This window comes from Salvelinus fontinalis, chromosome 12 (assembly GCF_029448725.1).
Source record: "Salvelinus fontinalis isolate EN_2023a chromosome 12, ASM2944872v1, whole genome shotgun sequence".
In the NCBI taxonomy this organism is placed as follows: Eukaryota; Metazoa; Chordata; class Actinopteri; order Salmoniformes; family Salmonidae; genus Salvelinus; species Salvelinus fontinalis.
The window spans coordinates 58211187-58226186 of record NC_074676.1 but is presented as its reverse complement, the minus strand read 5'-3'; the positions used below and the strand labels follow the sequence as shown (position 1 = coordinate 58226186).

Genomic DNA, 15000 nt, shown 5'->3' with positions numbered 1-15000 from the left:
GACCGGGAGTTTGAGAAGGTATGTCTCCTGAGCCAAACCAACAGAGGATATCGGGCACTGTTTTGTCTAGTCAGTGCCTATGTAGCTCCACTAGTTTTACTCGCTAACTGTCGGGAGTTACCTCATAGAGATAGATAGAGGACTCTAGTACTCAAAAGCCTGAGCGTCATTGAGGACTTTCACCATTTTGAAGTAGTCAGCTGGGTGGGACTTATGGGTTAAGGAAGGATCACATGATTCCATCCAGGTCATCAGGCGACATCAGCCAATTAATTATACTTGTGAGCAAACATTCCATAACTGCAGGGGGCAGTAAATCACCAACCTTGACTTTATACCTGTTCAGACAACACCCTCCAGGGGGCAGTAAATCCCCAACCTTGGCTTTATACCTGTTCAGACAAAACCCTCCAGGTGGCAGTATGCACCCTTTCAGTTTGTTTACCAACTCATAGAAGTAGTAGAAGAAGAAAATGTACTACTTAAAAATGGAGATGGCCTCCTTTGGCGCTGCCCATGCTCTCACAGACGCCCTAATGGGATCGATACGATGTCTACAGTATCTATATGTAAGTCTATGAGCTACCTCTCTTAGCTTTGCTAATGGTCAGTGGCTAGGCTGCCCCTACTAGCTTTGCTAATGGTCAGTGGCTAGGCTTCCCCCACTAGCTTTGCTAACGGTCAGTGGCTAGACTGCCCCCACTAGCTTTGCTAACGGTCAGTGGCTAGGCTGCCCCCACTAGCTTTGCTAATGGTCAGTGGCTAGGCTACCCCCACTAGCTTTGCTAACGGTCAGTGGCTAGGCTACCCCCACTAGCTTTGCTAACAGTCAGTGGTTAGGCTGCCCCCACTAGCTTTGCTAACGGTCAGTGGCTAGGCTACCCCCACTAGCTTTGCTAACAGTCAGTGGCTAGGCTGCCCCCACTAGCTTTGCTAACGGTCAGTGGCTAGGCTTCCACCACTAGCTTTGCTAACGGTCAGTGGCTAGGCTACCCCCACTAGCTTTGCTAACGGTCAGTGGCTAAGCTACCCCCACTAGCTTTGCTAACGGTCAGTGGTTAGGCTGCCCCCACTAGCTTTGCTAATGGTCAGTGGCTAGGCTACCCCCACTAGCTTTGCTAATGGTCAGTGGCTAGGCTACCCCCACTAGCTTTGCTAATGGTCAGTGGCTAGGCTTCCCCCACTAGCTTTGCTAATGGTCAGTGGCTAGGCTTCCCCCACTAGCTTTGCTAACGGTCAGTGGCTAGGCTACTACGTCTTCCACAGATTGAACAATGAGCCAGATGTTTCACCGGATGTATAAACCAGAAGAATCTGATTGGCATTTCCACTCACCACCAAATATGGTGATGAAAGGAAGCACAGTGACTGGCAGTAAAAATACATTTGCATTGTTTAGAAGGAGTTCAAGTGCAAATTTAGTTATTGCACACGCACACTTCACATAGTAGACATTCTCTACTGGAAATATACAAATACATGCTAGAAAGCGATAGGCTCTTGCTATTTTGTCCTTGGCTCTGCCCACCCCCTTGCTTGTTTGGCCAACTATGATTAATTTGTTCCTATTGGAAATGACAGGCTGTGGTCTATCTTGGGTTAGTTATACACATCTTTGCCTTTACTGTAGCTTTGCTAACTGTCAGTGGCTAGGCTACCACCTCTTGCTTTGCTAACTGTCAGTGGCTAGGCTACCACCTCTTGCTTTGCTAACTGTCAGTGGCTAGGCTACCACCTCTTGCTTTGCTAACTGTCAGTGGCTAGGCTACCACCTCTTGCTTTGCTAACTGTCAGTGGCTAGGCTACTCCCTCTAGCCTTGCTAACTGTCAGTGGCTAGGCTACTCTCTCTAGCCTTGCTAACTATCAGTGGCTAGGCTACCACCTCTAGCCTTGCTAACTGTCAGTGGCTGGCTACTCCCTCTAGCCTTGCTAACTGTCAGTGGCTTGCTACCACCTCTAGCCTTGCTAACTGTCAGTGGCTGGCTACCCCCCCTAGATCGTTAACTGTATGCTGTCTTTTGGCTGATCAGTGGCTACCTTACCTAGCCTTGTTAACCGTATGCTAGTCATTGGCAACGTTCTCTAGCTTTGTTAACTGTATGCTGCTCTAGCTTTGCTAACGGTATGCTATCGTGTGGCTAGTCAGTGACTAGGCCTACCTCCCAGCTTTGTTAACTGTATGCTGCTCTAGCTTTGCTAACGGTATGCTATCGTATGGCTAGTCAGTGACTAGGCCTACCTCCCAGCTTTGCTAACTGTATGCTGTCCCTTGTGGTCAGTTCCAGGCTGAGTCGTGCCCCACTGGTCTGTCCCGTACCGGGGAGTCCCAGGAAGAGCTGCGTTTCGTGGAGGGGGAGGGACAGAACTCAGGGATGGAACCCTCGGCCGATGAGGTCAACAACAACAATTGTGCGGGTAACGACCACTGGCTGTGAAGTCTCTTGTCTCAGGCGCTGTGATGTCTTCTCAAACTGTCTCTCCTCAGCCGCTGTGATGTCTCCTCAAACTGACTGTCCTCAGCTGCTGTGATGTCTCATCAAACTGTCTCTGTCTCTCTGTGATGTCTCATCAAACTGTCTCTGTCTCTCTGTGATGTCTCCTCAAACTGACTGTCCTCAGCTGCTGTGATGTCTCATCAAACTGTCTCTGTCTCTCTGTGATGTCTCCTCAAACTGTCTCTGTCTCTCTGTGATGTCTCATCAAACTGACTGTCCTCAGCTGCTGTGATCTCTCATCAAACTGTCTTGCGAGAGAGACTCTCTGTGATCTCTCATCAAACTGTCTTGCGAGAGAGACTCTCTGTGATCTCTCATCAAACTGTCTTGCGAGAGAGACTCTCTGTGATCTCTCATCAAACTGTTTGTGTGGGTGTGGTCTGTCTGTGTGTGCAGTACTTAAATTCATTGTGTCAAATGTATTTATGTACGGGTAGGTAGTGTGTTTATGAGAGTGTGCCAGAGTAAACCAACAGATTCACTGAAGATATACTGTTGTAAGGATGTAGGGTAGTGTGGTGCAGAGAGACTTAGCACACTACATATACTCAATGTCTCTTCTCCCTCCCCTCACCCCCACCCCCACCCCCCTGTAGCCAGTCCAGATGAGTTGGAGAGCCCCCTGAAGACCAACCTGGAGGGAGAAGCTCTGGACGGAGCCCTGGAACACCTGAGGATAGGTAACACCTTCACCTTCAGAGTGACGGTCCTACAGGCCTCCAGCATCTCTGCAGAGTACGCTGACATCTTCTGCCAGTTCAAGTAAGTTGCTTTTGCTATTGTTGTTGTTGTTCTAAGATCTGTGGTACCTCATCAAACTGTCTCTCCTCAGCCGCTGTGATGTCTCATCTAACTGTCTCTGTCAGATCTATTAGACCTCGTAACAGACTGTGAATGGTAGCTAAAAAGCCCCCCCCCCCCCCTCTGTCTTTCGGGTTTACCTACAGTTTCATCCATCGCCATGATGAGGCCTTTTCCACAGAGCCTCTGAAGAACACAGGGCGAGGCCCTGCTCTGGGCTTCTACCACGTACAGAACGTAAGCAGTCAATCAAATCCCATTTATTTATAAAGCTCTTTTTTACATCAGAAGTTGTCACAAAGTGATTTACAGTAAATGCTGTATATATGCAGTGGGCATGAAGAAAGAAATACACAAATGTAATGGTTAGATATGCTTTGTTTCTCAAGTGGTTATACCTAGCTATGTCTTTTATTGGTTCAACAGATTGCTGTAGAGGTCACCAAATCCTTTGTGGAGTACATCAAGACCCAGCCTATGGTGTTTGAGGTGTTTGGTCACTACCAGAAACAGCCATTCCCTGCTCTGTGCAAGGACCTGATCAGGTACAGAAGTCGCTGGTCACTCTCGTCATTATGTTCATTGTAATGGACAGGACCTCATTTCCCACTCTCGTCATTATGCTCATTGTAATGGACAGGACCTCATTTCCCACTCTCGTCATTATGCTCATTGTAATGGACAGGACCTCATTTCCCACTTGCGATGCAACCTAAGCGTTACGGGGATCGTACCAGAGTCGTCGTTTTTTTTTTTTACGAGACGACTTTTTTTTTTTAAGAGTGTTTCCCCAAAACAAGCACGTAGAGAGAACGTTGGCTAGGTGGGTCGTCAGACCACGTGTCGCTACTGATAGGATGGAAAGAAAATCAACCGCTGCTCTCGGATCAGTTTTCTCCATTCAAATCTGACCTTAACATTATAATTATTCCACAATACTGACGACGGATCATCTCCTCGAGAGATATTACCAGCTATGGTTGCAAATAGGCTATTGAGGTAGTTTATTAGTCTTACCCAATAATAATAATCTACTAAGTCACAGATTGGGCACATCATTCACACACAATTTTATTTATTTAACCTTTATTTAACTAGGCAAGTCAGTTAAGAACAAATTCTTATTTACAATGACGGTCTACTCCGGCCAAACCCAGACGACGCTGGGCCAATTGTGCGCCGCCCTGTGTGACTCCCAATCACGGCCAGATGTGATACAGCCTGGAATCAAACCAGGGACTGTAGTGACGCCTCTTGTGCTGAGATGCAGTGCCTTAGACCGCTGCGCCACTCGGGAGCCAATGAAACACATCGAGGGAAAAATGATAGACAGTAGCCTAGTCGCAAAATAGAACTCAATTGATTGCACATGAAATATATTTCAATATGATTGAAGTATAGGACTATGGTAGGCCTGTGTTTCCTATGTATCTTTTAATGCAGTCATCTCGCTTTTCATTTGAAGCATCATTTTATCCTTCACTTGTTTGTAACAATTGCAATAACTTTGGTAATTTTGTATTTTTTTTTTTTGTTGTCATCTTTGTTCTGAAGTTAATCGTGTTCCATGATTGTTTCGAAGGAGATCTTGTGTGAATAAAGTCACGCGGGAGAAATAACAGCGATTCACTTTGGCTGCGTTGAGAATGGTCTGGATCACTCATAGATGTGGCAAAAGTGAGCAACTGCCACTTAAAAGCAAAACCCGTCCTTCAGAAAGCATCTGCCAATATCAGTCAGAAACATTTATTCTACTGACCAAAACATTTACTACAAAGTGTAAAAAAAAAAAAAAAAAAGGATAATTTTGGTCATAAAGTCAGTCTCATCCAAAACCCGAGTTTTGATTGCATCACAATGCAAACGAAGGTTGGATTTGTTTAAATCCCGCCCACAGCTGGCAGCACAACGAGTCAGAAATTCGGAAGGCAGCTCCATGTGGTCCAATCGTAATCCTCGTCGTAAATGTGGGTTGACTTTGGACATCCCTATGGGGCTAGTTAGGGACCGTCTGTAAATGACACAATGTACATTGGAAAATACGTTAAAATTCCAAGAGTAAAACATGTAAATAATAAAAAATAAAAATGAACTTTAACCATCTATACATCTTAGAAATTCATATACAAATATTGAAATAATTTAATGAGAAAACTAATAGGTGTGCAAACATGAAACCAACTCATGTTTTAATTCAGTCATGGCCACTAGAATTATTTTATTAACCAAATCTAAATTGAGACCAAATCAGGAAGTGCAGTCGTCCTTTAAGAGCCAAGTTACTAACAACATTTCTGGGAAACATCTCAGTTACTAAAGACATATTGTCAGAAGGTTCTAACGATAATTCAACGAAAGCTCTGGGGGAAAACTTATCTTTGGTCTTTTGATGTGACGGGAACATACTGTATAACTTACTGGACCTGTCTCTCTCCCACCAGCCCTCTGCGTCCCTGCAGAAGGCAGTTCCCAAAAGTCATGCCCCTGTCCAAACCAGGTAAGCACCAGCACCATTGTATTTAGTCTTAGTAAACAAATAGACTTCAAACAAAAAAACATTGGATCTACATAACGATATGTCTGTTTTTATTTTGAAGCACCACACACCACACACCACACAGCACACACCACACAGTACACACCACACACCACACACCACACAGCACACAGCACACAGCACACAGTACAGCACACAGTATACACCACACACCACACAGTACACAGCACACAGCACACACCACACACCACACACCACACACCACACACCACACAGTACAGCACACAGTACACACCACACAGCACACACCACACACCACACAGCACACAGCACACACCACACAGTACACACCACACACCACACACCACACAGCACACAGCACACAGCACACAGTACAGCACACAGTATACACCACACACCACACAGTACACAGCACACAGCACACACCACACACCACACACCACACACCACACACCACACAGTACAGCACACAGTACACACCACACAGCACACACCACACACCACACAGCACACAGTACACACCACACAGTACACACCACACAGCACACAGTACACAGTACACACCACACAGTACACACCACACACCACACAGTACACACCACACACCACACAGTACACACCACACAGTACACACCACACAGTACACACCACACACCACACACCACACAGTACACACCACACAGTACACACCACACAGTACACACCACACAGTACACAGTACACATCACACAGCACACAGTACACACCACACACCACACAGTACACAGTACACAGCACACAGTACACAGTACACAGCACACAGTACACACCACACACCACACAGTACACACCACACACCACACACCACACAGTACACACCACACACCACACAGTACACACCACACAGTACACACCACACAGTACACACCACACAGTACACATCACACAGCACACAGTACACACCACACACCACACACCACACAGTACACAGTACACAGCACACAGTACACAGTACACAGCACACAGTACACACCACACACCACACAGTACACACCACACAGTACACACCACACACCACACAGTACACCCCACACAGTACACACCACACAGTACACACCACACAGCACACAGTACACAGTACACAGTACACAGTACACAGCACACAGTACACACCACACAGCACACAGTACACAGTACACAGCACACACCACACAGCACACACCACACACCACACAGCACACAGTACACACCACACACCACACAGTACACACCACACACCACACAGCACACAGCACACAGTACACAGTATACAGTGTGTATCATTCTGTTGTATGGCCTGTGTACAGTACTCTGTTGCTACCTACAGCGCATGTCTGTTGCATTGCCTCCGTACTCGTGTAATGTTAGTCTATGTAATGTCACGCTTGATGCTGTTGGCTGTACTATACACTGTGTAATGTCACGTCAGCTCAGTTCAATGTTGTTGGGTACGTGTTACTCTACGTGTGACTGTGAAGTAGCAGACGATGAGACTCCGCCCGACCGGGAGAAGACGCTGGAGCTGATTCGCTACCTGGTCCCAGAGGTGTTCAATGGGGCGCTGGTGGACTCTCTGTCAGGCCACGCCCTGTCCGCAGCCGGATTGGCCGCCTCTTTCCTCCTCGAGGGGGAGGGGCCGCCCAGTCTTCCAGCCCCGCCCCTCTCTATCTGTTCAGTTATCAGAGCCCAGAAACCGGGTTGGTTACTGTCTGTGTGTCTGAGCCAAATGAAAGTCCCTTGAAACTAACCTCTTTTTATATCCCTCTGTGCGTTTACACAGACAGCCAAAATCTGATCTTATGACACTTTTGACCAATCAGATCAGATCTTTTGCCAATAATTGGAGAAAATATCATAAATTGGGCTGCCTGTGGAAATGCAGCCAAGAGGAAACATTGTAAAACAGATGTCTTAAATTAGCACCATTAGATTGTAGTCATAGATAAACACATCAATGCATCGCTCTTACATTCTGTTATCAACTGAGTTCAGTATAGAGAAAATAGATGTTTTACCAGCTGATATAAAAAGAGGAGGTTGTGTTTCAGGGATTTTCTCCACAGGCTCTCTTCTCGTGCCTTGTTGTGTGTCTACTGTTATCCTGTCTGGTTGATTTTTCTCCTCCGACAGTTCCTCCTCCTCCTCTTCCTCAAATGGATCTATGGGCTTTCAGCTTCTGTAGTTACGATAAACAATCATTTATTGCTTGTCGATTTTTTCTTTTTTTTTAAAGATCTGTGTTATCGTGCTTTTGATCGATCATACCTTGACTTCTGTTTCTTGATTCTTCTCCTATCTAGGACCTGAGCTACTTTGTAGCAATACCCATATTCCTCAGCGTTATGCCATTATTTCCTTTAAGAAATATTGTAAATATATCCAAATAATTACAGGTAGTTTTAGCAGATTGTAATTTTTCACGGGCACATCCTTGTAATGACAAGGGATGACTGCTGTATTGATTTCCCTGCTTTTCCGCAGGACTGAGTGGTTCCTCCATCTCTCCCTGCGTTATTCTCATCCCCTCTCTTTTTTTAAGCCCTTCTTCCTTTCGCAGCTCTCCTTGCTCCCTGCTACTGAAGACCGAGTCTCTTTTTGTTGTTTGTTGGTAACCTTGTCTCCTTTCACCTTCCTCCCTTCAGTCCCTGCCACCAAGCTGACTACCCTGATGCGCCCTACAGCCGGGCCCTGCCACTGCAAGTATGACCTCATGGTGTTCTTTGAGATCTGCGAACTGGAGGCCAGTGGAGAGTGAGTATTCCATAGAGATACTATATATATAAACACACAATATATAAATACTAAATTACTATAGTGTATATACAACCTTATATATGTGCTCTGTATTAAACTCCACAAAGTATCCCATTTCACCAAACTCACGCTCAAATGGTTACTATAGGCTACCTTCCAATATTCACACTACCGTACTACCTAGAGGGAAACAAATTGTTTGGGAATATATTCTTAGTGATGTATGGACATTGGAACGTAGACGCAGTACTGTAGACATGGAGGCAAAGCTTCAGTTTCACCTCAACAGACGCTGCTAATCGATGATCAATATTATAATATTATACTCTTAATGTTCTATTAATTATCAAATAATCAAAATCAAATTTAACTTTATTAGTCACATGCGCCGAATACGACAAGTGGAGACCTTACCGTGAAATGCTGACTTACAAGCCGCTTAACCAACAGTGCAGTTCAATAAAGAGTTTACTAAATGAATTAAAGACGACTGGAGCCTCTGACAATTTTAAATTTAGAAATCTATTACCAACGTGGAAAGTTTATGTAAGAACCCAGAGTAATAACAATATCAGCAATATCATTAACAACTTATTGGAGGCCAATGTGAAATCAACTAGAGTCTTGTTACCGTGCAGGAAAATGAATGATGGTTCTCTCTGTTTCCTACAGCTATATCCCAGCAGGAGTGGACCATAGAGGAGGCATGCCTTGCCATGGGACATTCATGCTGCACCAGGTAGGTCATTCAGGGAGTGGAGAAGTAGTTATGATTGAACTGATGTGTTCTTTATGAACATAATGCTTCCTCATTCTGAACATAATGCTTCCTCTTTCTCTACATAATGCTTCCTCTTTCTGAACATAATGCTTCCTCTCTCGCTCACTCCCCCTCTCAGGGTATCCAGAGGCGCGTCACGGTGACCATCGTTCACGAGACAGGTGGGGACATCGAGTGGAAGGATGTCCGGGAACTGGTTGTGGGTGAGTCTGTTTGTGTACCATGTGTCTGTGTTATGAATACTTTATAACAACATCAATATCTACAAAGTGCACCACTCTAACGTCTCCTCCTCTTCCTCCTCTTCCTCCTCTCACCAGGTCGTATCCGCAACTCTCCCGAGGGGGACGATGCCATCATAGACCCAAACATCCTGTCACTCAACATCCTGTCAGCTGGGTATGTCAAGCCCATGCAGGAGGACAGGTATGTAACCAGACTCTACCCATCGTAGTGACCCTACCAGACTCTATCCTTCACAGGGTAGAGTCTGACATTATCTGCGTCTCCAATGGCACCCTATTCCCTATACAGTGCACTACTTATGACCAACACACAAACACAAAGTAGTATACAGGGAATAGGCACTATATAGGGAATAGGCACTATATAGGGAATAGGCACTATATAGGGAATAGGCACTATATAGGGAATAGGCACTATATAGGGAATAGGCTTGCATTTGGAACGCATATATTTATTCTATAATGAACAAGGGGGTGTGGTATATGGCCAATATACTACGGCTAAGGGATGTTCTTAGACACGACTCAACGCGGAGCCCTTACCCGTGGTATATTGGCCATGTAGCACAAACCCTTGAGGTGCCTTATTGCTGTTATAAACTGGTTACCAACGTAATTAGAGCAGTAAAAATAAATGTTTGGTCATACCCGTGGTATACGGTCTGATATACCACGGATGTCAGCCAATCAGCATTCGGGGCTCGAACCGCCCAGTTTATAATCAGATGTAACCCACAAGACAACTGAAAACTATGTTATGTTTGATGATTGGTTATAATTTGACAATATACACTAAATGGCCAAAAGTATGTGGACATCCCTTCAAATTAGTGGATTCGGCTATTTCAGCCACACCCGTTGTTGCTGACAGGTGTATAAAATCGAGCACACAGCCATGCAATCTCCATAGACAAACATTGGCAGTAGAATGGCCTAACTGAAGAGCTCAGTGACTTTCAACGTGGCACCGTCATAGGATGACACCTTTCCAACAAGTTAGTCTGTCAAATTTCTGCCCTGCTAGAGCTGCCCTGGTCAACTATAAGTGCTGTTATTGTGAAGTGGAAACGTCTAGGAGCAACAACGGCTCAGCCGCGAAGTGGTAGAACACACAAGCTCACAGAACAAGATTTCTGAGTTCTGAAGCACGTGGAAAATCGTCTGTCCTCTGTTGCAACACTTCGTACCAAGTTCCAAACTGCCTCTGGAAGCAACGTCAGCACAATAACTGTTCGTTGGGAGCTTCATGAAATGGGTTTCCATGGCCGAGCAGCCGCACACAAGCCTAAGATCACCATGCACAATGCCAAGCATCGGCTGCAGTGGTGTAAAGCTCACCTCCATTGGACTCTGGAGCAGTGGAATCACGCTTCACCATCTGGCAGTCCGACTGATGAATCTGGGTTTGGCAGATGCCAGGAGAACGATACCTGCCCAAATGCATAGTGCCAACTGTAAAGTTTGGTGGAGGAGGGATAATGGTCTGGGGGCTGTTTTTCATGGTTCAGGCCCCTTAGTTCCAGTTAATGCTACAGCATACAATGACATTCTAGACGATTCTGTGCTTCCAACTTTGTGGCAACAGTTTGGGGAAGACCCTTTTCTATTTCAGCATGAAAATGCCCCAGTGCACAAAGCGAGGTCCATACAGAAATACTTTGTCGAGATCGGTGTGGAAGAACTTGATTAGCTTGCACAGAGCCCTGACCTCAACCCATCGAACACCGCTGGGATGAATTGGAACGCCGACTGCGAGCCAGGCTTAATCGCCCAACGTCAGTGCCCGACCTCACTAATGCTCTTGAGGCTGAATGGAAGCAAGTCCCCCGCAGCAATGTTCCAACATCTAGTGGAAAGCCTTCCCAGAAGACTGGAGGCTGTAATAGCAGCAATGTTCCAACATCTAGTGGAAAGCCTTCCCAGAAGACTGGAGGCTGTTATAGCAGCAATGTTACAACATCTAGTGGAAAGCCTTCCCAGAAGACTGGAGGCTGTTATAGCAGCAATGTTCCAACATCTAGTGAGAAGCCTTCCCAGAAGAGTGGAGGCTGTTATGGCAGCAATGTTCCAACATCTAGTGGAAAGCCTTCCCAGAAGACTGGAGGCTGTTATAGCAGCAATGTTCCAACATCTAGTGGAAAGCCTTCCCAGAAGACTGGAGGCTGTTATAGCAGCAATGTTCCAACATCTAGTGGAAAGCCTTCCCAGAAGACTGGAGGCTGTTATAGCAGCAATGTTCCAACATCTAGTGGAAAGCCTTCCCAGAAGAGTGGAGGCTGTTATAGCAGCAATGTTCCAACATCTAGTGGAAAGCCTTCCCAGAAGAGTGGAGGCTGTTATAGCAGCAATGTTCCAACATCTAGTGGAAAGCCTTCCCAGAAGAGTGGAGGCTGTTATAGCAGCAATGTTCCAACATCTAGTGGAAAGCCTTCCCAGAAGACTGGAGGCTGTTATAGCAGCAAACGGGGGACCAACTCCAATGAAATGAGATGGTCCCGTGTGGCTCAGTTGGTAGAGCATGGCGCTTGCAACGCCAGGGTTGTGGGTTCAATTCCCACGGGGGGACCAGGGTTCAATTCCCACGGGGGACCAGGATGAATATGTATGAACTTTCCAATTTGTAAGTCGCTCTGGATAAGAGCGTCTGCTAAATGACTTAAATGTAAATATAAATGTTCAATGAGCAGCTGTACACATACTTTTTGCCATGTAGTGTAAGTTCTATTCAATATATATGTTATATAGAGCGTTCCAGCTAGTATGTTGTTGGAATTATTAACATTATTTTGAACTGTTTGATACTATACAGTTAATTTACAGTTCTGAACATGTTAGATTTACATCATAACCAATGAAACACGATACCACTACAACATTGTTCCCATTACCATTGTGTTTCTCCTGACATTTTTTGAATTCACAGTCCTCGGCGGGAATTCAAAAACTGAAATATCACGATCACTACGGAAACGCTAGCATGTGTTTAATCTTCCGGAGTACCGTGCTCTGAAGACACAATTCTCTCATCTAAAGGCCAGCCACCCCCTGCACACAGGCTTGAAGATCTAGTACACTGCACACAGGCTTGAAGATATAGTACACTGCACACAGGCTTGAAGATCTAGTACACTGCACACAGGCTTGAAGATCTAGTACACTGCACACAGGCTTGAAGATCTAGTACACTGCACACAAGCTTGAAGATCTAGTACACTGCACACAGGCTTGAAGATCTAGTACACTGCACACAGGCTTGAAGATCTAGTACACTGCACACAGACTTGAAGATCTAGTACACTGCACACAGGCTTGAAGATCTAGTACACTGCACACAGGCTTGAAGATCTAGTACACTGCACACAGGCTTGAAGATCTAGTACACTGCACACAGGCTTGAAGATCTAGTACACTGCACACAGGCTTGAAGATCTAGTACACTGCACACAGGCTTGAAGATCTAGTACACTGCACACAGGCTTGAAGATCTAGTACACTGCACACAGGCTTGAAGATCTAGTACACTGCACACAGGCTTGAAGATCTAGTACACTGCACACAGGCTTGAAGATCTAGTACACTGCACACAGGCTTGAAGATCTAGTACACTGCACACAGGCTTGAAGATCTAGTACACTGCACACAGGCTTGAAGATCTAGTACACTGCACACAGGCTTGAAGATCTAGTACACTGCACACAGGCTTGAAGATCTAGTACACTGCACACAGGCTTGAAGATCTAGTACACTGCACACAGGCTTGAAGATCTAGTACACTGCACACAGGCTTGAAGATCTAGTACACTGCACACAGGCTTGAAGATCTAGTACACTGCACACAGGCTTGAAGATCTAGTACACTGCACACAGGCTTGAAGATCTAGTACACTGCACACAGGCTTGAAGATCTAGTACACTGCACACAGGCTTGAAGATCTAGTACACTGCACACAGGCTTGAAGATCTAGTACACTGCACACAGGCTTGAAGATCTAGTACACTGCACACAGGCTTGAAGATCTAGTACACTGCACACAGACTTGAAGACATAGTATACTGTACACAGGCTTATGGGGGAAACTCGCAATGGCCGCCAGTCGACACATTATATGCCATCGTTGACTTGAATGGGCGACGGCCATTCTATTTATTCTATTTCTACGTCAACCTCACCCCAGAGGATCACAGAGTCCCTGACCACTCTAACACACGCTCTATAACTGTGCCAAAGGAGTGTGCAGTCGGCTCTGTCCTTATATACGTGACGCCATTCATATTACTGTATTATCACCTGTAAGACACTTTGAAGATATAGTACACTGCACACAGGCTGCTGCATGGCACTCATAGTGAAGCAACTATGGGTCAGAACGCTTGATGAAGCTCACGCGGTCAAGATGATGCACAGCTTGACTGATTTAAACCAACTTCCACGCAAAGAGGCTCCCCCCCCCCTTCCTTCCTCCACGCCCTCATCCTCCTCTCCCGCTCTTCTTCCACTGAAGCAGCCGATGCTTGGTTAAAACAACGGGTGGTTCTACCTGTCTAGAAGCAGGAGGTCACATGATCAGTGGGAGAAAGACGACGAGAGTTACCCATCATCCTTCTGCACAGGTGGCACAAAACAAAACATTTCTAGTACAAAACGTTGATCGTATTGAGTGTGATCCGTGCTTTTGATCACATACCTGGTCACGTATCCCTCAGATAAGTAGTCCTGTAACCTAGTGTGTCTGCTGCTGGGTGCTGTATGTCCATCTGTCATCCCAGCTGACCACCTCTATGCTACCTCTCACTGCGTACTCACCTCTCACCCTGGTCACTGCGTACTCACCTCTCACCCTGGTCACTGCGTACTCACCTCTCACCCTGGTCACTGCGTACTCACCTCTCACCCTGGTCACTGCGTACTCCCCTCTCACCCTGGTCACTGCGTACTCCCCTCTCACCCTGGTCTCTGCGTACTCACCTCTCACCCTGGTCACTGCGTACTCACCTCTCACCCTGGTCACTGCGTACTCCCCTCTCACCCTGGTCACTGCGTACTCACCTCTCACCCTGGTCACTGCGTACTCACCTCTCACCCTGGTCACTGCGTACTCCCCTCTCACCCTGGTCACTGCGTACTCACCTCTCACCCTGGTCACTGCGTACTCCCCTCTCACCCTGGTCACTGCGTACTCCCCTCTCACCCTGGTCACTGCGTACTCCCCTCTCACCCTGGTCACTGCGTACTCCCCTCTCACCCTGGTCACTGCGTACTCACCTCTCACCCTGGTCACTGCGTACTCACCTCTCACCCTGGTCACTGCGTACTCCCCTCTCACCCTGGTCACTGCGTACTCACCTCTCACCCTGGTCACTGCGTACTCCCCTCTCACCCTGGTCAC

At 46.4% G+C, this 15000-nt stretch overlaps 1 protein-coding gene across 37 annotated transcripts in view; it reads left to right on the top strand.

Annotated features, from left to right (window-relative positions):
• The window catches only part of LOC129867637 (kinesin-like protein KIF1A), a 160041-nt gene that overhangs the window by 108691 nt on the left and 36350 nt on the right, over window positions 1-15000 (top strand). For 32 of the 37 annotated variants that reach the window (XM_055941163.1, XM_055941183.1, XM_055941182.1 and 29 more), the window contains 10 exons: window positions 1-18; window positions 2281-2416; window positions 3093-3258; window positions 3444-3534; window positions 3724-3842; window positions 5739-5794; window positions 8476-8584; window positions 9260-9326; window positions 9487-9571; window positions 9689-9794. The exon at window positions 1-18 is cut by the window's left edge. In XM_055941163.1, the coding sequence (XP_055797138.1) occupies window positions 1-18; window positions 2281-2416; window positions 3093-3258; window positions 3444-3534; window positions 3724-3842; window positions 5739-5794; window positions 8476-8584; window positions 9260-9326; window positions 9487-9571; window positions 9689-9794 (953 nt within the window). The remainder of the gene's footprint in view (window positions 19-2280; window positions 2417-3092; window positions 3259-3443; window positions 3535-3723; window positions 3843-5738; window positions 5795-8475; window positions 8585-9259; window positions 9327-9486; window positions 9572-9688; window positions 9795-15000) is intronic. The other 5 variants (XM_055941178.1, XM_055941171.1, XM_055941170.1 and 2 more) reach the window with 3 other exon arrangements.